This window comes from Danio aesculapii, chromosome 22, assembly GCF_903798145.1.
Source record: "Danio aesculapii chromosome 22, fDanAes4.1, whole genome shotgun sequence".
NCBI classification, from domain to species: Eukaryota; Metazoa; Chordata; class Actinopteri; order Cypriniformes; family Danionidae; genus Danio; species Danio aesculapii.
In genome coordinates, this window is record NC_079456.1 from 6,016,358 (window position 1) to 6,043,122 (window position 26,765).

At 37.1% G+C, this 26,765-nt stretch overlaps 2 protein-coding genes across 11 annotated transcripts in view; one reads left to right on the forward strand and one right to left on the reverse strand.

Moving 5' to 3' along the window:
• Positions 1 to 1,228: 1,228 nt before the first annotated feature.
• Positions 1,229 to 4,694, reverse strand: s1pr4 (sphingosine-1-phosphate receptor 4). The gene is made up of 2 exons (XM_056447997.1): positions 4,650 to 4,694; positions 1,229 to 2,661 (listed from the first exon to the last, which is right to left on the reverse strand). The coding sequence occupies exon 2, from the start codon at positions 2,534 to 2,536 to the stop codon at positions 1,367 to 1,369; it is 1,170 nt and encodes a 389-aa protein (XP_056303972.1). The 5' UTR covers positions 2,537 to 2,661; positions 4,650 to 4,694; the 3' UTR covers positions 1,229 to 1,366.
• Positions 4,695 to 12,787: 8,093 nt separating this feature from the next.
• LOC130216157 (unconventional myosin-IXb) overlaps positions 12,788 to 26,765 on the forward strand; it is a 108,862-nt gene continuing 94,884 nt past the window's right edge. For all 10 annotated transcript variants that reach the window (XR_008835770.1, XR_008835771.1, XM_056448043.1 and 7 more), the window contains exon 1: positions 12,788 to 13,060. The gene's annotated coding sequence lies outside the window, so the exon portion shown is untranslated. The remainder of the gene's footprint in view (positions 13,061 to 26,765) is intronic.

A 26,765-nucleotide genomic window follows, 5' to 3' on the forward strand; every position in this document is an offset into this window, starting at 1 on the left:
CCCAATTTTGGCCATAAAGAAAAAATAATTTTGACTTCTACAATGTATTTTTGACTATCTTCACAAATATACCCATGCAGCATGATGCTGGTTAGGTGCTCTAGGGTCACATATGTGTGTTCCTATAAAGTTACCTCTGATTTGTGCACATCTTTTAAAATAATCTGCAATGACCATCTTCATTTCTTCCATCCACAGTGCATTCTTCCAATAGCTGTCTGGAGGATCCAGACGGTTTTAAAACGGCCTGTCGTGTTATTTTTGGAGGGCTGTGATTTTCCCATGTACACTTCTGTGTTATTGATGCGTTCTTGAACGCTGGATGAATTTAAAAATCAGGATCTTTGCATAAATCTGAATGCATTATTTTAGTGCTGTGAAGTTTTGTCCTATAAATCTTATATAGAATCACTGACGATGTTTTAACAGGAGAATTTTACTATTTTTATACAGTATATTGTGTTAAATTATTTTAATATATTCCTAAATAGATATTTGGAAAAAATGCTGGTAGCATCCATAGACTTCCATGGTATTTTTTCCTACTATGGAAGTCGATGGGTGACAGAAAATGACATTCTTCATAATAAAACCACATGAGGGAGAAAAAAATGATGAGTTAATTAACATTTTTGCTTGAACTATTCCTTTAATGTGATTGAAATGAAAGACCTAATGCAGCACGTCAGATGTCTGTATGTTGTCGCCCTCTTGTGTTCAATGAAGGATAGTGATTGAGAACTAAATAAAAAAAATCAATGCATTTTATTTCCGTTGCAACATTACCACAACGCATCCGCTTACAAAATCTTTAGAACAGTTTCACATCAGCACGTATAAAACATAAACATTTCCTTTTTTTGGTAGAAAAGACCTAATGCAGAGCTGAAGATGTCTGTATGTTGCCGCCATCTTGTGTTCAATGAAGGATATTCAAAATCAAAAATCAATGCATTTTATTTCGTTGCAACATTTCAACAGTACATACGCTTACAAAAACTTTAAAACAGTTTCATGTACAAAGCAAACATTTCTCTTGTAATACAATATGAAAATAAACTTTTTTAAAATCTTTAAGTTACATTTATATTACTTTTACATTCTTGTAGAAAACAATGAAAGGCAGTTTCTCTTTGAGTATGTTACAGTTCTGATTGCTTTGCATTCAAAGCAAATGTACAGAAATGCATTCAAGTTACATGATTACAATATTTTTTGTCTTTTTAAATATTTTTTCTTGCATGGCTGCTCACTTTTACAGTCCTTTCTGCACGATTTGTCCATCATTAGCATCTACAATTGACGCAAAACACCACAATGTTTGTTAGAGGAGGTGCAGTTTCTGTGGCCAAGGTGAAACTCTCTACTAATCGCTTGATGCAGATAAACAAGAAGTGGTGGAGCTGAGGCGTGTTTTTTTACCGTTCTTCGGTTCGGGCGGAGGACTCGTGCTCAGGTTTCGCACCTTGCTGAAGCTGTTGCGCAAGCTGCTGTGTCGACTCCCTGAGGTGCTGGAGGTCTCCTTGGACATGAAGGTTTTGGGATCGCACAATCCTGCCTTCAGACAACTGCAGCACAGTAGCGTCGCGATGGCTTTGCGAAGCTCCAGACTGCCGAATGAATAAATGAGCGGATTCATGGCGGAGTTGAGTACGGCCATTGCAATGACCCATCCGGGATTGAAAAGAGTGCTGCAACTTCGAGAGTAACAAAAGAAATCCACTAACAAGAGGATGAACAATGGTCCCCAACATACCATGAAGACCCCAACGATTGAAATGACGGCTTTCAGGAGGCGTAGCGAACGCTTACGACTGCGCGCGGATATTGTTTCAGTGCTACTTCGTACATGGCAATAGATCGCAAAATAAAGCGCACCGATTGTGAGCAATATTATGAAGAAGATGACCAATGCAAACAAGATGTAGCTCTTGGAGTAGAGCGGAAGAAGTGTGGAGCAACTTTTCAGATCGCAAACGCAGTTCCAGCCCATAAGTGGAAGGAATCCGATTATAAACGCTGTTACCCAGCATAACAGCATCATTATGTAGACTCGGTGGGTCTTTGTTGCGGTTTTCTGGTGGACGGGTTTCATCATAGTTGCGTAGCGCTCTACGGCGATCAAGAGGAGGCTAAAAATGGACGCAGCTAAAGCTACGAATAAAAGTCCTTCGCGGAATAACCAGAGAATTGGGGTTAGCCTGAAGGTGCGTTCGCCGGACATGCAGATGTTGACCACGTAAGATGTTCCCGTCAACAAGTCACTCAGTGCAATGTTGGCAATGCAGATGAATATCCAACGATGGCGCAGACGAACCCGAAACAGCACGGCTAGTAGCACCATGAGGTTCTCCAGGATGATGAAGACGCTGAAGCACAGGAACAGGACGGTGACGGCACTCACGCTTTTCTTCGAGGGCTTGCGGTGGTGGAGGCGTCCGGTGTAGTTGTAATGCTCCAGGATGAGGCTGTTGCTGGTCCAGTTGTAGACATCGGGACAGGACGAGGCGGAGCTGAAGGAACGCAGGACTTCCATGGTGTAAATGTGGAGTTGAATCTCGCTGGGGGTCAATTCTGAGTTTTGAGGCAATCAGACTCCAGGCAATCAGACTCCGAGTCCTTAGGGATGAGTCCTGAATATCCTTTCCCTCTTGGGATAACCTGATGGAAAACAGAGCAGGTTAGTCAACTGAGTCCTGCAATTAAGTCTTAAAGAATCTGAAGAGTTTGTGTTAAAGCAATGTCATAGAAGAACAATTTTGGGTTCCCTAAAGAACCAATTTCTTCTCAGGGTAACAACGTTGTATAATTGAGGATATGAAGTGGTGATGAGTGTGCAAATAGATTGAATTGCAGTGTTCTACTTATACTATGGTTCCCACAGCTAAAGCCACTGTTCGGATGTTAATTTTCCAACATTGGTCAGGTTTTTGTCCTTAAACTGCTCCTGTGTGTAGCACTAGTTTCTTACACACCTCATCCAAAGACTTCAGTTGTGTTTTGATGTGATTTCTGACTGTTGTAGCTGTGAAACCATAACTGAAATCATTCATGATATGGAGCTGTAATGACCTCAAAACCTGCCGGAACTTCTTTATCTGTGTGTTTATCTAAAAATAACGGCACACCTTAGAACGTTTATCAGCCATAAATTTATCAGAATCAACCATTCAACACCCATGTGGTTTAAGAACGTTTAAAGCATGGGTCACCAAACTTGTTCCTGGAGGGCCGGTGCCCTACAGATTTTAGCTCCAACTCTAATCAAACACACCTGAACAAGCTAATCAAGGTCTTACAAGGTATACTTGAAACATCCAGGTAGGTGTTTTAAGGCAAGTTGGAGCTAAACTCTGTAGGGACACCGGCCCTCCAGGACCGAGATTGGTGACCCCTGGTTTAAAGAAATCTTTGGGCAATGTAAATGTTCACCAACAGTATGTTAAAGGAACACAACAGTATAAGTGTACCAATGATAACCTACATCTAAATGAGGGATGTCAAATCCTGATCTTGCAACCTCAACCCAAATACAGTAGTTGACTTAAATGACCTTGCCTTAAATTACTCAAAGTTTTTACATAAGGTGTACAAACAATTAAATAACCCTAGTTGAATTGACATGGAACTACTTAGAACCTTAAGTTAAAGGTTAATTCAACAAGGGCTGCTAAGTTACACCTTGTGTGAAATCTTGTGGTTTGAGTCAACAAGTTTCCATGAAATGTTATTGGGGTTAAGAGTGTGGAAGCCTTGAAGAGTTTCATTGTATTCCCAGTTAAACACACCTGAACAATGTAAACCTAAGTCTCTGGGGTTAATAGAAACTTACAGGCAGTGACCAAGACTGGTTTTCAAAAAGGTACACAATATTTCCCTAATGCACATATTAGTACTCTAAAAGTACACCGTTTAGCTTTCATATCATAGGGTACTTCCGTGACACTCTCATCCCCTTTTTTTGAGGGTGTACTTGATTATGGCAGTGAAATAACAAATTTAGCAAGCTGCGCTGCTAACATTATGACATAGAGTTGTAAAAGTTGATCTTGCATACAAAATGACTTCACAATACAGGGACAGTCCCGTTAGCACCAAGCGTCTTGCTCAAACGCACAATGGTATCATATGAGAAACTGTTATTTGCTGTGACTTTTTCGGGTTGCCAGATTTTTAACCACTGCCCACAAAATATATCCCAGAATAGTACATAATTCTGAAATGTGTTGTTATATATGTACAGTATATATAGATAAATGATACATTAGACATTGGACAATATCTTGCGCTTAACCTGAGTTTTTTTTTCCTCGCCACGTGCAAAGAGCATTTAAATATCTCTAGTTTCACTACTCCACTTGTGGTTTTCAGGGGATTTAAGTGTGTGGTGCGTTTAAAGAGCCAATGTGTGATCTTGCGAAACATAGCAACTGCAATTAATTAATTAATAATTAAATTTTGCTGCTTTTAATGTGAAACTTCAATGCAAAGCCATTGATAAATGATGAAATTAATAACTAATAACCTAATTAATATAAAAGCAAAACATTTTATGTTCAAATTAGATCATAAATAACGATATAGCATAGTAATCTGAAAGAATTTTTCATCCAGTGTCATATTTTGCAGAATGATGCATCTTGACTCACCTCTTTATTAGTGATGCTGTGGTTTTTGGTATTGAGCCATGCTCTGGTGCAGAAAGCACGAGCGCCGGCTCTCCGAATGATTATATACCCCGCACTAACAAGGAAGGAAGCCTTTTTGCAGATATTCGACACACCCAATGGAGAAAGCATCAACTCTCGGTTTCTACATTTTATAAAATGCACAATTGTGACACCTTCCCAGAATGTGTACAAATCATGGACTACCATGAGAAACAAAGTCAAGTTGCAAGGTGCTTAGTGCTTAGGTCAATATTATTAACCCCCTTAAGAATATATATTTTTTTCAATTGGCTACAGAATAGCCACTGTTGTCAAATTAATTGCCTAATTAACCTAAATTACCCTAATTAACCCTTTAAATCGCACTTTAAGCTGAATACAAGCATCTTGGAAAATATCTAGTAAAATATTATGTACTGTAAACATGACAAAGACTAATAATAGTGAAAATTGTATCATAAATGATGATGCAGGTATGCAAATGAAGGTCATATAAAGCTAATAACTGTACTTTTGCTTTAAATATCTAAATATATCTTCCATGTATTATTTTTGGCATCTTAAATGTGCACTGAATACATTTTAACCGTGACAAATAGACAATAAGAATCTATTTAATGCTACTACAGGAAGTCGTTGTGCCACTTTCCACCGCACACGTGTTCCTGAGATGAAAACATTTCACAAGTCCCTTTAAATACAACGATGCTCCGCCAATATTCTTACAACAGCCCTGATGTTGCTTTAACTGATGTTTCGCAGAAGCCAGTCAGCAAACAGGAAGCCTTGATGACCTAGTAAAAGCGGCCTCCTCCCTTTACTGTTTTCGGTTCACCTCATCCAGCTGGGTGGAAACACATACACAGACACATGTACGTGTACAGCTATCTTTTCGGGGACCTACCATAGACGTAATAATGCCCCAACACTACCCATAAACCCAACCCTAACATGAAACAATTAGAATTTTTACATTTTCAAAAGGTCGTTTTCCTTATGAGGACCAAAAAATGTCCCCACAAGGCCAAAATTTACATGATATTGCGATACTTGTGTGGATATTTGGTCCCCGCAACATCAAGAATACAATGTGTACACACACACACATGTATACTTGTATAACTATCTTTATGGGGACCCACCATAGACGTAATTATGTTTATATCGGACAAACTGTATATTATCTCCCTCCACCAATCAAACGATTTGCATTTTTACATATTCAAAATATTTTTCGGTGTCATTTATGAGTTGTTTTTCTCATGGGGACCAAAAATTTTCCTCACAAGGTCAAAATTTGTGGGGACATTGCTATACTTATGTAGATATTTGGTCCCCGCAGCATCAATAATACAATGTGCACACACACACACACACATATATATGCTTGTACAGCTATCTTTATGGGGACCTATCAAAGATGTTATAATGTTTATATTGTACAGACTGCATATTCTCTCCATCAATCAAACAAGTTAGCATTTTTACATATTCAAAATATTTTCCTCTGTGATTTAATAGTCGTATTCCTTATGGGGACCAAAAAATTTCTCCACAAGGTAAAAATTTTACATAATAAATATTGCAAAAATTTCTATACTTGTGTGGATATTTGGTCCCGGCAACATCAGGAATACAATGTGTACACACACACATAGACACACCCACACACACATAAATACTTGTGCAGCTATCTTTATGGGGACCTACCATAGACATAATAATGTTTATATTATACAGACTGTATATTCTTTCCCTCCACCAATCAAACAATCTGCATTTTTACATTTTACATAATTTTTTTCAGTGTGATTTACTGATCGATTCCTCATGGGGACCAAAAAATGTCCCCACAAGGTCAAAATGTACATGATATTGCCATACTTGTGTGGATTTTTGGTCCCCGCAACATCAAGGGTACAATGTACACACAAACACACACACACGCACACACACACACACACACACACTTATATACTTGTACAGCTATCTTTATGGGGACCTACCACAGATGTTTATATTGTACAGACTGTATATTCTCTCTCTCCACCAATCAAACAATCTGCATTTTTACATATTCAAAATATTTATTTCAATGTGATTTATGAGTCATTTTCCTTATGGGGACCAAAAAATGTCCCCACAATGTCAAAATTGTCATGATATTGCTATACTTGTGTGGATATTTGGTCCCAGCAACACCAGGAATACAATGTGTACACACACACACACGTATACTTGTATAACTATCTTTATGGGGACCCACCATAGACATAATAATGTTTATATCGTACAGACTGTATATTCTCTCCCTCCACCAATCAAACAATCTTCATTTTTACATTTTCAAAATACTTTGAGTGATTTACGAGTCGTTTTCCTTACGGGGACCAAAAAATGTCCCCACAAGCTCAAACTTAACACAATATTGCCATACTTGTGTATATATTTGGTCCCCGCAACATCAGAAATAAAATGTATACACAAACAAACAAGCACAAACAGCGCTATTTGCATGTCTCATTAATATGCATATATGCATGCATGTTAATATGCACAGACTTTGTTGATTTTTCCAACTTATCCCAATCAGTTGTTTGCAGATTATTGACATATTGAATGTGCATTAACCCATTCTATTATTCATTCATTAATTTTCCCTTATTTACGAGGGGTCGCCACAGCGGAATGAACCGCCAACTATTCTGGCATATGTTTAACACAGCGGATGCCCTTCCGGCTGCAACCCAGTACTAGGAAACACCCATACACTCACACATACAGTCAATTTAGTTTATTCAATTCACCTATCGCGCATGTCTGTGGACTGTGGGGGAAACCAGAGCACCCACCCACGCCAACACGGGGAGAACATGCAAACTCCACACAGAAATGCTAACTGACTCAGCTGGGACTCAAACCAGCGACCTTCATGCTGTGAGGCAACAGTGCTAACCACTGAACCACCATGCCACCCCTCTATTATTATCATTTTTCAAATAATCTATACACCATTAGAAACTAATCGCACATTTTACGCTTTATTTGTTTTCAGCCAGGAGGGAAAACATGATGTGCTTTGGTCCCTCTTTGTGCATGCATCATTTCCCCTTAAAAGGAATTTATTTTAGAGTTTCTATTTTTCATTTAGATTTTTTTTTTGTCACTCATCCTGTAAATGATAAAGGAGGGGAGACTGAAACTACCACATCCTGAGGTAAAAAAATCAACGCCCTTCACAGTTGCCAACGCCCTCCTGATGCTCACTCGCACCAAAAATACAAATGTGTGATCACAGAAAGCCACACGAGCTAAAAAAGCAAAAGTAGGTCACCGTTATACATGATCAAGCAAGCAGAAAATGAAGTTGTTTACAGCTTTAGACTCTGACTTATTGAAAAAAAAAAAATGAACAGCAAATGATCACCAGACATACATTTTAGGTTGTAAAATCGTTCTCTTAAGGTTCCCATAAAGTTACACAGCGTTCTTGGAAAATGTTTTAGGTGTTTTTGTTATTTTGTTATAGTAATGTTTAATTTTTTTTAATTGTTTTAGTCTCATGTTATATTAATGTTCTCAGAACGTTATGTAAAACATTAGAGCATTGCATCCATTGATTTTCTATCAACATTATGATTACTAACATCCTGAATATCAATGTTACAAGAATATTCCAGCTTTGTCAACTTCTCTGGGTTCAGATGCATCTGGGATGGACCATCCAGCCTGATCTCACGAGAAAACGTAAGTATTTTACGTTTTGACAGTTTAGTGGCTAATTCGTACGAATTCGTACGAGTTCAGTCGTACGAAATTGTACGATTTAAAAAAGGAGGCGTGGCACCTAACTCAACCCCTAAACCCAACCATCATTGGGGGATGAGCAAATCGTACGATATTGTACGAATTAGATCGTACGAATTCACACGAATTAGCCACTAAATCAAAAAGTTACGAATTGCCGTGAGATTGTGTTGCACCATCACACAGTGGAAATGTGTATTGTGGTCAGATGAATCCGTTTTTCGGGTATTTTTGGGGAGAAATGTACGCTGTGTGCTCCAGACCAAAGAATAAAAGGATCATCCAAACTATTTCCAGCAACAAGGGTCAGGTCAGTGCCCTTGGCAAAGGTAATTTGCACTTCTGTGATGCACCATTAATGCTGAATAGTACATAGAGATTTTGGAGAACAGTATGCTGCCTTCTTTTCCAGGGGCACCCATGCATATTTCAACAAGACAATGTCACGTCTGCTGTAGTGCCATCTTGTGGTCTTCTAGACACTAGTTGTGTTTTGGTTTTTGTTCCTGTTTTGTGGTTCACGTGATCACTAATAGTTTCCAGCTGTCTGTCATTGTCTAATTAGTGTTGTCTTTGTTATGTTGTTCTTAGTTTGCCTTTGGATTTTTGCTGTTTGCTTGTGCACTCTGTTCACACGATTCTGTTTTGTCTGGCTCTAATATTAGTCTGCTCACTGACTCATCGTTTTGGTTTGTTTGTTATTCACTTTGTTTATTGTTTTGTACTTCTGGTCTCTGTTGGAGTTTTGTACCTGGCCTGTCCCCTTATTTCTTATTAAAACTTCAATTGCTGCACTTGGATATATCTTGTATTTTTGTAAGCCCACCGTGACAGACAATGCAAAACCACATTCTGCACACATTACAAAGTCTTGGCTGTGGAGGAAGAGGATACAGGTACTTGACTGGCCTGCCTGCAGTCCCGACCTGTCTCCAATAGAGAATATGTGGTGCATTTGGAGGTGCAAAACGTGACAACAAAGACCCTGTATTGTTGCCCACCTTAAGACTTGTTTCCCAGACGAATGGGACAAAATTACACCTGAAACACTTCATAACTTGGTGTCTTCAGTCCCTAAACATTTTTTAAGTGTTGTGAAAAGAAATGGCAACATTACAAAGTGGTAAACGCTTCACTGTTACAACTTTTTTTGAAAATTGAAATACGTGTTTGTAGTAAAGTTGAAGAAGGAGGCAGAGAACCGACAAACTTTTAAATAACTTGAATTAGAAAAACTAAACAGCTCACAGAGACTACCCCCAAACTGAAAGCAAAAGTAAAACATCCTGGTGTTCTCTCATCTTCCACTGCTGTCTCTCCTCCTTGATGATCCAGAGCTCCTCCATGGGACTCGAGGCCGGTGCGAGAAACAGGTGCTTTTCGTCATCACTCAAGCATCAGCCTCACTCTGTTCTCATGGCTCTCAGCCCTGCCACACTCACTACAGTGTTTATTTAAAAGAAAATTAAAAATCACAATGAACACATTATATCATGGCTCTCGAACTGGATTTCCTGGAGGGCCGTAGCTCTGCACAGTTTTGCTCTAACCCTAATCAAACACAGCTGATCCAACTAATCAAGGTGTCCAAGACCACTAGAGACAGTGAGGTGTGAGTTGGAGCTGGTTGGAGCTAAACTATGCAGAGCTGCAGCCCTCCAAGAATTGAGTTTGAGTCTATTGCATTAAACAATGTTTGGCGTATTGTCTGCAATGAAATACAAGTCAAAATAAATTTGGAAATCAATACTTTCTTTTTTTTTATTTGCGTTTTCCATACTGTCCCAACTTTTCTCATTTGGCGTTGTACTATGACAAAGACCACCTCAGGTACTGATTATGTGCATTCAGGTGCATTCAAATGCTACCAATATGAGTTTGAACATCATTTTACATGACATTTATTGCCATACTACTGAAAGCAGCAGCAGATTTTTCACTACAGATCTTGAAAATATAATAACAGACGGTTTGAAAATGAAAGTCAAAACTGAGATTCAGCGCAAACCAACAACATCAGTCACTCAGTAGCTTATTAATAATGTTAAAGAGGTTGCATATGCACCTCTGTGGCGCAGTAGGTAGTGCTGTTGCCTCACAGCAAGAAGGTCGCTGGTTCGAGCCTCAGTTTGTTTATGAATGTCCAGAGCATGGAGATGGAATGTGGAGGAAGAGGAAATTCAACTATAAGAGTTAAATGTTGCATCATTATTGCATCACATCATTGCCATATTTATGTTGGCGTGGGAAAGCTAATATTCTGCTGTGCAGTTTAAAGAACAACATTTCTGATTCAAGCTCCTCCTCTGCTCCTCCAAAATTGGAGCTGATCTTCTGATTGGTCTGACTTTGGTGACTGTATTTGTTTTAACCGATTGATCTTATGGTATTGCAAAAAATGAGAATCAAACTTGGGGGTAAAAATCTTTAGATTTACGTTGTTGGGATGTTCAAATGAGCCTGAACTATTCAAACTCAAAAAATCTAATTTCAACTAAAATGCTAATAGAATACAAGCTATATAAAACATGTAATCAAACACATTTTGCATATTTATTACCATTTGTAAAACAACAGATTTGCCACAAAAACTATGGTGGAACTATTTATAGTGTAGTAAAATCATGGTAATTTTTTAAGAAGAAACATGTTTACCATGAGCTAAAGTATGTTAGAAACTTGCTGAAATGTTAGCAGCATGTTAAATCGTGCTATAAACATGCTAACAACATTCTAGCATCATGTCATCAATGTGTTAAACTGTTAGTAGTTGTTAAATCATGCTGGGAATATAATATTAATGTATTTGATGATATTCTGTGTTCTCATTTGTTCATTCATTCATTTATTTAATTTATATATTTCAATAGTGGCCATGCCACAGAGTGAAGCTGGTTAAGACAAACGTTTCCTGACTCTCTCCTCCAAAACACCCCAAAATGGCTCAATAATATTTAGATCTGGTGACTATGCAGGCCAAAGGAGATGTTCAACTTTACTTTCACGTTCATCAAACCACTCTGTCACCAGTCTTGCTGTGTGTATTGGTGCATTATCATCCTAATACACGGCACTGCCTTCAGGATACAGTGTTTGATCCATTGGGTGCACATGGTCATGCTTTGGTAGTTCTTGGCAGTGATGCGCCCTTCTAGCACAAGTATTGGGCCTAGGGAATGCCGTAACATTGCAGCTCAAGCCATCACTGATCCATCCCCATGCTTCACTCTGGGCATCAACAGTCTGAGTGGGACGCTTCTTTGGGGCTTCTCCACACCTTAACTCCCGGATGTGGGAAAGACTGCTAAGGTGAACTCATCAGAGAACAATACATGTTTCACATTGTCCACAGCTCAAGATTTTTACTGCTGACACCATTGAAACCAACTATTGGCATTGACACGGGTGACCAAAGGTTTGGCTATAGCAACCCAGCCATGTATATTGATCCTGTGGAGATCCAGAGTAACAGTTTTAGTGGAAACAGTTGAGTAGAGGTGCACATTTAATTCTGCTGTAAATTTTATGTAATTGGATACCATCCTGGTTAGCACCGTTTCATTGTCCAACCACTGTTGGACGTCAAACTGAATATATTCAGAGACTTTGAAACAACTTCAAACCTGGTCATGAAATTTTACTTTTTTCTCTACTTCCATTTGTAATTTCAGAGATGAGTTGACATAGATTTAGGAATTTATTACTGGAAAAAACGTTAATATATAGTGAAAATGTACACATTTCTTGTCAAAACATATTTAATATTTTGAGTTATGGCGTATTAATTATGTTACAATCGCTGGACTGACACATCAGTCAAACTGTAGCTCAGTATATGAAATCATACTGACATCTAGCGGTAGTTTAATGTATTACAACAGTTTTTCCAAGACAACCCGCACTACTCGTCTATAACCACAAGGCTTTGCTCTTTGCACACTTTTACGAGTCCAACAGCTCTTAAAATGACAATCTATATACAAAAACTGTTGTTATATACGGAAACAAGGATTGCAGTTTTGTTTACTGTGCTTGTTTGGAATGACAAATAAATAATGGCACGTAGCCTAATTAGTTTGTCAAGTCGAATTAGCATTAGTATTTACTTCTAAAATATTTTCACGTATGTATAAGTATTATTTTAAAATAAGTGATAATAAAACAAATAACGTTTAAAACAATCACGTAAAAGTATGAAATAACAAGAATGTATGAACAAAAGGGCTGCGGTTCCCTGTTCATCCGCCAGACGCCGCTGTTTAGCATTTATAGCAACGAGAAGTTTTCCTCAGCGTGTGTTTGTACAGATCTACAGCACAAAGCTCACACACAGATCACATTCAGCATGTCCGTGTGTCCTCTCCGGGCTCATATCTGTGTGTGATGTTTTTTAAGGAGGTCTCCGGGGTGGAAATAAACCTGTCTGGATGAGTTTAACGAAGAGGCGATCTACTGGATGAAGAGGAGGAGCCGCCAAAACAAGCAAAACGTTGCAAACAAACACTCGGAGACAAACGGACAGTTACATTTACTAACTTATTAAACATGAGACGCTTCGTTTGGCGCAATATAAACACACCACGGTAAGATGAACGGCTGTTTTATTGTTATTTCATTCATTTCGTTTGATGTTTATGGTTCGCGGCGGTGAACACAAACTTTCCGGGTGGTTGGAAGCGAAAAGGCTTTTGTTTCATAAAGCCAAACATTTCCGATGAAAGCTAATTATATGTAATCACTAAAAATTAGCGGTCACGCTAGAAAGTGACTATAAGTAACGTTAATATTGAATAAAAAGTCAGTTTGTACGAAATAAACGCGGATAAAATTGACCGAACTTCCCGGATTGGGCTTTTGTTACAATCGTACAATGTAACTTTTCATTAGCTATTCATTTCCCGCCTCAATCTCATTGTTTATCGCTTTACACGTAAATCTGAGCTCATTTGCTTACGATGGTTGTGTGATCTACACAATCAGAGCTTCATAAATGGATATAAAACCAGTTGGGGTCTCCTACTTGTTGCATTGTGTTCCATTGTATGGTCAAATGCCATAATTCTGACCCACAATGGGATGTCTTTAAAGTCACATTGATGTTTATGGCCACATATTAGCATCATAAAGTCAAAACACACACCGTACAGTCTCTATAACTGATTATTGTCTTTGGGAGAGAGGAAAATAAACCATTGGGAATGTGGTCATCCATGTCTGGACATTAGGATTTGTTTCTTCTTCTGTCCTCCTACTGCTACTCAATAGTCATGGAAAACCCCCATCACAAGCAAGAAAGAGAAACTTGACATGAAGCAAAAAAGGGAGACTTTTTAGCGTGTCTCGTGTTCGCGTTGGTGGTTTTTCAAGTTGTTATTTTGGTTTGTGGAAGTAGCATCATGAGAGAAAGCACCACTTGATATTCAACAAGGCGGTCTTTGTGTTGAACAGATCAATTGTCAACATCAATCCTTGTTTTGGGTGACTCCAAATTGAATATAAATAAAAATAGTGTTTACATTAGTATTGATCACAATATAGCCAAAATTTGAAAGTTTGGGGATGGTTCCAATTGGCGAATACTCTCTAGGTGAGCTTACAAAATGGGGGAGTATGATCAATATGTTGATGTAAGATGACAGTGAATGCAGTACACTTGAGGTGATTGGTTGACATTGAGAAACTTTTCAGTGACTTGCAGACGTGAACAGGAAGTTGATTCTTGCTGATGAATGTCGACTCAGTCATAGGAAATTCAGGTTGGCAGGAGTGTGAAACGGTTGGGCATCCCTGCCCTATTTACTCTTTCTCTCTCTCTTTTTTCTTCTTTCTCAGTCTCCGTTTTAAAGAGTTATTGTCAGGTTGAGAGGGCGGCCCACAAAGCTTTTTTGTTGCACCATATGTGCTCTGACGTAGCATTGAAAGGGAACCACTGAATGAGAAGTCTGGAAGTAGGGCTTGGTCATTTACAGCTTAGGAATATGTTTAGTGTTTCATGATGTTTGATTGTGTGTTTCAGTAGTCAGGTTTATGCTCCAAGTTGGCTTAAGTCCATTTCAAACAAATAGTCTGCACATAAATATCAGGGCAGGTTTTTGCATTTTATTTTTAATTATGTGTATGTGTTTCTATGTGTGTTTGTGTGTGTGTTTACACATGTATTTTTACTATTACTGCTTTTAAAACTTATTTAAAGCTAAAGTAGCTCAACAAATAATTATGTTTAGATTATATAATTTTTTTAACTAATTCAAGTTTAATAATATTTTATATCTTATTTATGTCAATATATTATATTATCATATATCTTCAATTTTTTGTAGTAAATTTTTGAGAGACATGCCTGTTATATTTTAAGTAAATACACAAATAAATATAAATTAAGTAAGTACACCTGTCCAACTGTTTGTTAACTCAAATTTCTAATCAGCCAATCAAATGGCAGCAACTCGACATGGTCTAGACATGGTCAAGACTATCTGCTGCAGTTCAAAACGTGCATCAGAATGGGGAAGAAAGGGGATCTAAGTGACTTTGACCAGAGGTCAGAGAAGAATGTCCAGACTGGTTCCAGCTGATAGAAAGGCAACAGTAACTCAAATAACCACTCCGAGGCAACCGAGGTCTGCAGAAGAGCATCTCTGAACACACAACACGTCCAACCTTGAGGCGGATGGGCTACAGCAGCAGAAGACCACACCGGGTGCCACTCCTGTCAGCTAAGAACAGGAAACTGAGGCTACAATTCACACAGGCTCACCAAAACTGGACAATAGAAGAAGAAACGTTGCCTGGTCTGATGAGTCTCGATTTCTGCTGCGACATTCAGATGGTCGGGTCAGAATTTGATGTCAACAACATGAAAGCATGGATCCATCCTGCCTTGTATCAACGGTTCAGGCTGGTGGTGGTGGTGTAATGGTGTGGGGGATATTTTCATGGCACACTTTGGGCCCATTAGTACAAATTGAGCATCGTGTCAACGCCACAGCCTTCCTGAGAATTGTTGCTGACCATGTCCATCCTCTTATGAGCACAGTGTACCGATCTACTGATGGCTATTTCCAGCAGGATAACACGTCATGTCATAAAGCGTGAATCATCTCAGACTGTTTTTTTGAACATGTCAATGAGTTCACTCTACTCAAATGGCCTCCACAGTTGCCATATCTCAATCCAATAGAGCACCTTTGGGATGTGGTGGAACGGGAGATTCGCATCATGGATGTGTAGCCGACAAATCTGCTGCTGTGTGATGCTATCATGACAATAAGTAGCAAAATCTCAGGAATATTTCCAGTACCTTGTTGAATCTATGCCATGAAGGATTAAGGCAGTTCTGATGCCAAAAGGGGGTCCAATCTGGTACTAGTAAGGTGTACCTAATGAAGTGGCGGGTGAGTGTATATTTAGCAAATAAAATAGATATTTTAAATTGACAGTCATTGCAACATTAAAATCAAGACTTTTATGTTGTTTCTCTATTAAAATATTGATATTTAACATTCAAATTTGGTTATGAATGAACCACAGAAAAATATTTGCATGCTTGTTTCTTTGTTTATCTTGTGGAAACTAATACTGAGATTACTTTCAGAGGTGCATGTACACTGTAAAATGTAATAAGTTGACCTGAGACCAGAGAAACTGAGGAAACTGATTGCCTTAATTTCTAAGAAGTGTATTAATATTAGGTGAGCATAACTTAAAACAGTTTGTATTTACAACTTCTTAATAAAGTAAACTTCCGTACCGTTGACTCAAAATAATTAGTTGTGTTAACTTCTTATTAGTTGGTTTCTGAATACTTTCCTAGTAATGTGAACCCTGTCTTAAAATGATCAAGTAAACTGAACTAAAACATTTAAGACAAAAACCAATACCCTACTTACTCACTTCCAGAGCCGTTCATATTGAAGTTGATAGAAGTTTAGCTGTTTTGTAACATCTAGCTTTTACGAGGTGGGCCGACCGCCAACCTGTAGGACCAGGACATACACACATACACTACGGACAATTTATCGTACCTAATTCACCTATAGTGCATATCTTTGGACTTTGGGGTAAACCGGAGCACCCGGAGGAAACCCACACCAACACGGAGAGAACATGCAAACTCCACACAGAAGTGCCAACTGACCCAGCTGGGGTTCGAACCAGCAAACTTCTTGCTGTGTTGCGACAGTGCTACCCTAAAAAACAATATAACACTTTACGGTTTAATGTAATAATAATAACAATAATAATAAATAATATTTATATAATATTATTTATTTATTCATTTATTATGATTCAAATATTTTATTAATTGTTGTTGTTGTTGTTGTTGTTGTTATTATTATTATTATTATTATTATTATTATTATATAAATATTTTATAATATCGTTTGTTATATAATCATAGAAATATTAATACATTTTACTAATATTGAAATATCGTAATATATTATTTTAACATAATAAATTAATTAAAGGGTTAAAGGGATGTTATTTAAACTCTAGTTGTGAAACATGGCATTTCAAAAATGCTTAGTTCATTTTCTAAAAAGTGCCTTAATTATGCAACCTTGATGATGATGTTTAGATAATTTTTTTTTTTCTTTCAAGCTGAATATGTGATAATTAAATGTGTATATATATTTTTTTTTTCTCTAAATGATCATATTTTGCTCACACTTATGTATAATGGGTAAATATGATACCATTGGTGACATAGAAACCAGTGGTTTCATATTCATCCATCATAACGATCCAGTAATGGGTATTGACGAGCAGATGGCAAGAATTAGAGCCATTTTCTCCTCCACGAGATCCACAAAGCAGCCGCTTTCCCCTCTAAAATCTGCTAGCTTTGCAGATGGCATCTGAACGCTTCCCCAGTGAATCACCCACCGTGATCCGGTCACTCATCTGTTTCACTGTGGTAAAGACAGGCTTTTAATCTACGAGCTGCCCCAAAGTGGCCCAACTGCAGTGCATGATGGGTGTGTCGTTCTTCTGGAAAGATAAAAGACAATTTAAAGCATCAAACGAACAGACCAAACGCTGCGAGATGACGCACACGTGGTGGAAGCGGACGGAAACTGCTGAAGCTGAGAGAAGGAGTCTTCCAGTGAATGCAGTTGATCCAAGTTTATAAATAACCGTAATTATAGAGTGCTTGAAGAAATGAGTCTAGCCGGTTTGGAGATGGTCTGACACGCATTCGCTTGCTGTTTTGCATTAACTCCTTCTAAACAATGTCAGAATGACAGATTTTGGGGTGTTTATTTGGGCTGGGAGAGAATAGACTGATGTGTCCTAGATAATGAAATTATTCTGCATTGACTCTGAGATTTTCCCAATGCATCTCGATTCCTGAAACAAATCTGGGCTTAGTTTTGCAGATGGCTAATATTCTTTGCAAATAGCCATATTCTGTTTACCTCCAATTGCTTACAAATAGCAGTTGAACCTAAAAAAATCAGTAATAAAGTTCAGAATAGTTAAAGCGATATACAAGGATGTTGGTAGTGAGCTGTGTTTACATTTTAATTTTGCATTATAAAAGCTGAGGAGAAAGTACATTAAATATATTAATAAAAAGTAGAGCACCGTCTTCTGCAAAAAAGTAGAATAGAGGGCCTTCTTCTGTTAAAATCTAGCTTGAAACACCATCTCCTGCTAAAAACTAGCATATTGTGCTGTCTGCTGTTAAAAACTCACCTAGAGTGCTGCTAAAAACTAGCCTAGAGCACCATATGCTGCTAAAAACTAGCCTTGGGTGCCATTTGCTGTTAAAAACTAGCCTAGAGCGGCAGTTTTTTGCTAAAAACTAGCTTAGATCACAATTTTTTGCTAAAAACTAACCTAGAATTGCATTTTTTCCCCTAAAAACTAGCAGAGAGTGCCATTTATTTCTTCTAAAAACTAGCCTAGATTGCAGGGTTTTTTTAGCTAAAAACTAGCATAGAGCACCGTCTGCTGCTAAAACCTAGCCTGGAGCAGCATTTTTTTGCTAAAAACTAGCCTAGAGTGCCATTATTTTTTGCTAAAAACAAGCCTAGAGCACTGTCTGTTGCTAAAAATTTGCCTGTAGTGGCATATTTTTTGCTGAATACTAACCTAGATTGCCATTTTTTTGCCATTTTTTTTTGCTATTTTTTGCTATTTTCATGGTTAAAAACTAGGCTGAAGCGCCGCCTGCTGCTAAAAACTAACCTGGAGTGGCCTTTTTTGCTAAAAACTAGCCTAGATTGCCCTTTTTTTGTTTACAAAAACTAGCTCGGAACGGCATTTTTTTGCTAAAAACTAGCTTAGATCACTTTTTTTTTTGCTAAAAACTAACCTAGAATTGCATTTTCCCCCCTAAAAATTAGCCGAGAGTGCCCTTTTTTTTGTTTTTGTTTTTTTTTCCTAAAAACTAGCCTATATTGCAGGGTTTTTTTTTTTGCTAAAAACTAGCCTAGAGCACCGTCTGCTGCTAAAACCTAGCCTGGAGCAGCATTTTTTGCTAAAAACTAGCCTAGAGCACTGTGTTGCTAAAAATTTGCATGTAGTGGCTTTTTTTTTTGCTAAACGCTAACCTAGATTGCCATTTGTTGCTAAAAACTAGCCTAGATTGGCAATTTTTTTTGCTAAAATCTAGGCTGGAGCAACATTAACAAAAAAAAAAAAACTAGCCTAGAATGCAATTTTCATGGTTAAAAACTAGGCTGAATCGACGCCTGCTGCTAAAAACTAACCTGGAGTGGCCTTTTTTGCTAAAAACTAGCCTAGATTGCCTTTTTTTTGTTTACAAAAACTACCTTGGAGCGGCATTTTTTGCTAAAAACTAGCCTAGTCTGCTGCTAAACACTAGCCTTTTGCATAACCTGCTGCTAAAAACGTTGCTCAAAATTCATTCCCGAAAGAATTGCGCATTCAGATAATATCACGCAATCCACAAACCTATGATATGTATGTCTGCCGGATACGATGTAGTTCAGTAACGTTACACAAATGCTGTTTTCCTGAATATTAGCATGTGAGCATGATTGCAAATGTGATATTGACACTTTAGACGCTGGGATGATAACGTTCTCATTTTTAAAGATGTGCACTTCGAAACATGCTTCTAAAAGTTGACCTTTTTCTAATAAAATGTGGTTTTTCTGTATACAAATGGCCAAAAACACACAAAATATTCATTTCTAGCATTTCTGAACAGCCCTCCATCCAGTGGAGCAGTGCGTGCAGGGCCGGTGGGCGCATGCAGATGTCGTTTTGTTTGTTTGTTAGATTGTTTAGTGTTGATTTCAAATGCAGCAAATCTGTTATAACATTAAAACTTGTAGTAACGGTGCTCATAATTGGTGGGGGCGACTAAATTTTGGCTGGTGCTCCTACATGTATCAAGATGATTTTTGTCAATATTAAACACCTTTAGCGTTTACAATTTTTGTCACCTCTTAAATGTGCTTTTGAAACCAAGCTAGATTCTGTCAGTGTTTGTATTATTCATCAGCTGGAAAAAAACTAAACATTCTAGAAGTGATTCCACTATAGAACCATTCAGGTGTAGAATTAGAACGGTGATGTCATCTCTGGTGTAAGTGTTCTAAATGTTATTAAGCGTCTGAATAATGGATCACTTCCTGTCTAACATTTAGTCAGAGAGAAAGAGAGAGAGTCAGCATTCATGCTCTTACTGTCCCTCAGAGGAATGCGGGTCTCCGTTAGCACTGCTGTCAGCGGGTCAGTAATGGTGTGGTTTTGATGTCGCTCTGCCTATTGATCTCATGCAGGAAGTGGCCCGTCTGAGTGGAAAGTGGACGGAGAGCTTTGAGTGCCGATGACTTCATAAAACGCCTCCTCCATGGCAAAAGCAGAGCTCATTAAAGCATTGCACAGCTGCGAGATTTCTGCAGCGCCGCTCTGTTGACTTTTTGCTTGATTATCCAAGCCGTTTGTTTAGCAAACCGGCAAACATTGCGCCATTCTCCTCTTCGTTTGGCGTAAATGCAACCGTAGGTTTAAAATGATTGCACAACATCATGTTTACATTCTGTCATTGTTTACTTGCTCTCCTTTTTTATTGGAAACTTGGTTTTCTTTCTTTCTGTTCACTCAAAAACTTGTTCAAACTACTTATTTGAATTGAGTTGAACCTAGGCCTGTCACAATAATCAATATATCGACTTATTGTACAATACTTGGAGATGACCTCAATAGATTTTGCTGCAATGCATATTTCCCAATTCACAAATAACGTTAAAGCCATTTTACAAAGACATTCACATATACCTCATCGTTGTCGGAGTTTATAATTGGATATTTACCCAATAGGACATTTAATAGTGTATATATAATCAAATTATGGAATCTAAAAACCTTAAAATTAATACATATTTTAAAGTGTTTGTGGCCATTCGCATTACAGTTCTACACCTCCATCATTGAATCAGTCATCTGCACATCAATAACTGTCTGGTTTTGCTCAGCTACTAAATACGATCTCCAAAGACTACGTCGAATAGTTCGGACTGCTGAGCGAATCACTGGTACAACCCTTCCTACTCCCCAAGAACTGTACTTATCCAGAGCGAGCAGAAGGGCTGCCAAAATCACTCTGGACCCCTCACACCCAGCACACTGCCTCTTTGAACTTTTACCTTCTGATCGACGCTACAGAGCACTGCGCACCAGAACAGCCCGACACAGAAACAGTTTCTTCCCTCAGGCAATCCATCTCATGAACACTTGATGATAATTATTGTGAAACCAACATCACTACTGCTATACACTTCTATACACATATACACTTATTTAACAACACACTTTACATGCCAATTTGCACATAACAGCTGCACATATAACATTGTATATAGTAATATACCTGTACATACACTAGTCAATTTGTATATTTGCACTCACTACTTACTTCTATTTAAAAATATATATATTTATTATCTGTTTTTTGTTCTGTCTCTGTAATCCTGTTGCACTGTAGAAGCTCTGTCACGAAAACAAATTCCTCGTATGTGTGAACATACCTGGCAATAAAGCTCTTTCTGATTCTGATTATATTGTCTGTTATGTAGTCAATGCATAATCAGTGGCATCAAATGATCTCAAAATGACATTAGTGTAAGAGGCTAAATTATCATATGCATTTGTTTATATGACAAAACATGTATTTTTGACTCAAGAAGGTCCATACTGGCTCCAAAGGCAGATACTGATAAGATCAGGGACTGGTATGTAGACTTTGGGGGTTTTACGATGTGGTCACATGTTGATTGGTCAGTTTGAATGTCTCAGCATTTGGGCTTTAGTCACATGGTCAAGAAAGATACAAAATAGGTGGTAAAACGCTGCTCTGTCTCTTTTCTTTTCCTGGCCTGTCTTTCCTGGTCTGCTTTCCTCCTCTGGTCCTCTCCACCTCTGAATCTTCTCTGACTCTACTGCAGTCAGGCTAACTTCTGGGCCTGCTCTCTTAGTCTCTCTCTCCCTCCCCCTGTGTCTCTCCTTCTACCTCTGGTAACTTTAATTTTACATTTAAGCTGGGTACAATTTATATCATATGTTTTATCATTTCATATTTGATCATTTTATACAGTTATTTTGTAACTAATTCAGTTGTAACCATAGAGAATTATTGTCATTAAATCATCTCATTTTCAAGTATTTGTGAGTTACTTTTGATTTAACATCAACACTTAACTGTTCCATATTGCAATACAATACAATCACATAATATCAACGCTCTCCCACATTTATAGCTATTAATACTGCCCATTCGGCAGAACTACAGTTCGAACCGCTGTGGTTTTTTAAAACCCAATCTTACATTAGTATCACTTGTCGAAACAATTTCTGCGACAATATATCGCACAACAAAAATCCCTTATTGTAACAAGCCTATTTGAAACAACACAATTCTTTATTTTTTTTTTTGGGACAGCTTAATTGTTTTCTGTTCAGTCCACTTAAATGTCTAAGAAAGTTATTTGATTTGTGTATTTGTCGACAACATGAAGGAATTGTGTGGACCCCGGATAATGTCGAATTGAAGAATGTCGGAAATCACTTGTGTTTTTTTTGTTTGTTCTTACTATGGATGCATTTAATACAGTGTTGAATGTAAATGAAGATATTTTGAAGAATGTTGGAAGGCCGTAGTATTTTTTTGTTCTTATTATTATGGATGCTAACGGCTACCGGCTTACAACATTCCTCAAAATCTCTTAGTTTGTGTTCAACAGAAAAAAGTTTGAGTTGGCGCCAGTGGTGTAGTGGTTAGTGTGTCGACACATGCACTCCGGTGCTCACGGCGACCCGAGTTCGATTCCCGCCTCGGTTCTGTGCCGATCCTTCCCCTCTCTCTGCTCCCCACACTTTCCTGTCAAAACTTTACTCTCCTATACATTAAAAAGGTGAAAATCCTGAAAACAAAGTTATAAAATGTAAGTGAAAACGGTTGCAAATATGCTACGTAAAGCTTCATTTTTGGGTGAACGCTCCTTTTAAAGCATTAAAAGCTTTAAAAGCATAATTTTGTTAATATTTTCTTGATTATCAAAACGAAAGACATCAACCCTCAGAAACAGAAAAACTGAGTGCGCCACACTGGCAAAAGTAAGTCACGGAGAGGCGATTTCTGCCCGGTGACGCGACATTCCTGTTGGATATGCCAGCTAATCCCAGAGCCGGTGTAATGACTGCGAGAGCCGGACCAACAGAAACATTGGGCTGATTGGAAAGCACTTAAAGAGCCAAGCGCAGTCGTAATATCTGGAGATTTAGGAACAGCCGGTAATGTCTTCAAGATGTTTCCAGAGCCCGGCGGATGACACAGGGAGGATTTGGCTTCCGTTTGATGATGTTTTAAAGGCTAATTGGCGTATATGATTAAGCGTTTGGACGCTAACAAAGTCATGTTCTGTAGATTTAAGACTTGTTAAAGGGGCAGTTCACACAAAAATGGACATTTGCTCCCTGTTTGCTTTCCCTCAAGTGGTTTTAAACATTTCTGAGTCTCTTTCTTCTGTTGAACACAAAAGAAGATATTTTGAAGAATGTTAGAAACCTGTAACCATTGACTTCCGTGTTTGTTTTTCTGAATATGGAAGTCAATGGTTACAGGTTTCTAACATTCTTCAAAATATCTTCTTTTGTGTTCAACAGAAGAAAGAAACTCATAAAAGAGATGCAAGAGAAATGTTTTGAAGATTGTTAGAAACCTGTAACCATTGACTTCCATGGTAAAAGTGAATGGTTACAAGTTTGTAACATTCTTCAAAATATCTACTCTTGTGTTCAACAGTAGAAACTCATTAAGGAGATACAAAAGAAGCTATTTTGAAGAATGTTAAAAACCTGTAATCATTGATTTCCACAGTATTTGTTATTCCTACTATGGAAGTCAATGGTTGCAGGTTTCTAACATTCTTCAAAATATCATCTTTTGTGTTCAAAAGAAGAAACTCATAAAGGAGATACAAAAAAGATATTTTGAAGAATGTTAGAAATCTGTAACTATTGTTTTACATAGTATTTGTTTTTCTTAATATAGAAGTCAATGGTTACAGGTTTTTAACATTCTTCAAAATATCATCTTTTGTGTTCAAAAGAAGAAACTCATACAGATACAGAAGAAGACATTTTGAAGAATGTTGGAAACCTTTAACTGTTGATTTACATTTTAATTATTTTTTGTACTATGGAAGTCAATGGTTACAGGTGTCTAACATTCTTCAAAGTATATTATTTTTTGTTCAACAGAAGAAACTCAAAAAGCAGATGTCTTTAATAGATGTCTTTAGATGTCTTTAATAGAAGAAGAAAAATCATAAAAGAGGTACAAAATAAGATATTTTGAGGAATGTTAGAAACCTGTAACCATTGATTTCCATATTATTTGTTTTTCCTACAATGGAAGTTAATGGTTACAGATTTCTAACCTTCTTCAAAATATATTCTTTTGTGTTCAACAGAAGAAACTCAAAAAGCAGATACAGAAGCTATTTTGAAGAATGTTAGAAACCTGTAACCGTTGATTTCTGTAATATTTGTTTTTCCTACTATGCAAGTGAATGGTTACAGGTTTCCATCATTTTTCAAAGTGTCATCTTTTGTGTTCAACAGAAGAAATTCATGAAGGTTATACAAAATAAGATATTTTGAAGAATGTTAGAAACCTATAACCATTGGTTTCCATCGTACTTGTTTTTTCTTCTATGGAAGTCAATGGTTACAGGTTTCTAACATTTTTCAAAGTATTTTTATTTGTCATTAACTGAAGAAAGAAAATCCTAAAGGACATACAAAAGAAGACATTTTGAAGAATGTTAGAAACCTGCAACCATTGATTTCCATAGTATTTGTTTATCAAACTACGGAAGTCAATGGTTATAGGTTTCTTACATTATTCAAAATATCTTTTTTTGTGTTCAACAGAAAGAAAAAAGAAACTCATAAAAGAGATCCAAAAGAAGATACTTTGAAGAATGTTAGAAACTTGTAGCCATTGGTTTTCATAGTTTTTGTTTTTCTTACCATGAAAGTCTATGGTTACAGGTTTCTAACATTCTTCAAAATATCTTTTGTGTTAAACAGAAGAGAGAAACTTAACTTAAAAAGGAGATTCAAAAGAAGATATTTTGAATATTTTTTTATGGAAGTCAATGGTTACTGATTTTGTAACATTCTTCAAAATCTCTTAATTTGTGTTTAACAGAATAAAGAAGCTCATAATGGTTTAAACCACTTGAAGACAATTACATATCAAGCAAATGTACATTTTTGAATGAACTATCACTTTAAACCAATTGTAAATGACCAGGAAAACAAAACATAGTAGACTTTAGGATCTAATTAGGAGATTTGATCGTATTTAAATGAGCTTCCTCTCCACCTCCTCCATGGATTTGCACATATGCTGCAGATTCAGCTTTCTGTGGGTCATGTTTAGCGTTTTCCCTCACGCAGGGGTGACCTTTAGGACTGGAAGTGTAAGTTTATCCCTGTTGAAAGTCATGGTGGTTCATATGGAGGCTGCATCTCTGCCTGTTCATTCTCGCTAACTATCAGCACGTTTTTTTTTCTTCTGTACACAGAGATTTAGCCCTGGAGCGTTTAGGAGGCCCGTGTTTTCTCAGGCTCGGTCAGGACACTGTTTTGCATGCAAATGGCAATGCAGATTGGATCAAATTCAAAGCAGAGCACAACGAGACATTTCACATGAGTGATTTACAATTCATAAGAATCGTTCTCTCTCTTTTTTGGTGACAGTTTAAGGGATAGATCATCGAAAAAGGAAAGTGGTCATTTATTAATTGAGCCTTCGTTTGTTTCAAACCTGTTTAAGTTTCTTTCTTCAGTTAAAAAAAAAAAACATTTCCCAGGTAATGTTTAACAGATTCAGGAATTTTTCACAGTATTTCTTATAATGTTTTTTCTTCTGGAGAAAGTCTTATTTGTTTTATTTCGGCTAGAATAAAAGTACTTAAACATTTTACGATCAATATTGTTAGCCACAATTTGTACAATTTTATTTTTTGTATTAAATATAATAGAAAAGACACTAAAATAAATGTTTACTTTAGTAGTAATTAAACGCAATTGTGAAAGTAAACTAAACACCACTGGTATTTAAATAGATTATAAAGTATTTTACTATTAAGTGTAATATTAATACAAAAATGTTATTATTTTGTTTGTTATTTATTTATTTATTTATTTATTTTTTAAAGTATGCTATAAAAAGATTTAATGTTTGTACAATTTACACGCAGTCATTCTAAGATTAACTTAAATTGAATTTATGTAAAATATTGTGATTCGTATATTATTATAAATTATTATACATACATTATTATATTATAATTATAAATGCTTCTTTCATGAACACTTTCGGGATAATATGGTAATGAATGTGTAAATGGCAATGTAGATGTGTTTGGTCTTGGCGGAATAGATCTGCTATGCTGCTGCTGCTTTGATTATTGTGGATTATTTTAGCTAGAGACCTGCTGTACTGCCAGTATATACACAGACATGCCATCTGAGAATATAACATGCTGCTGCTGCAAACATATATGTAACAATATACAGCTGAAGTCAGAATTATTACCCCCCTGAATTATTAGTCCCCTGTTTATTTTCCCCCCATTTCTGTTTAACGGAGAGAAGATTTTTTTAACACATTTCTAAGCATAATAGTTTTTAGAACTCATTTCTAATAACTGATTATTTCATCATTGCCATGATGACAGTAAATAATATTTCATTAGATATTTTTCAAGACACTTCTATACAGCTTAAAGTGAC

What these genes read in the sequence shown, in the direction of transcription:
- s1pr4 (XM_056447997.1), bottom strand. Translation starts at nt 2,536, where the DNA reads ATGGAAGTCCTGCGTTCCTTCAGCTCCGCCTCGTCCTGTCCCGATGTC.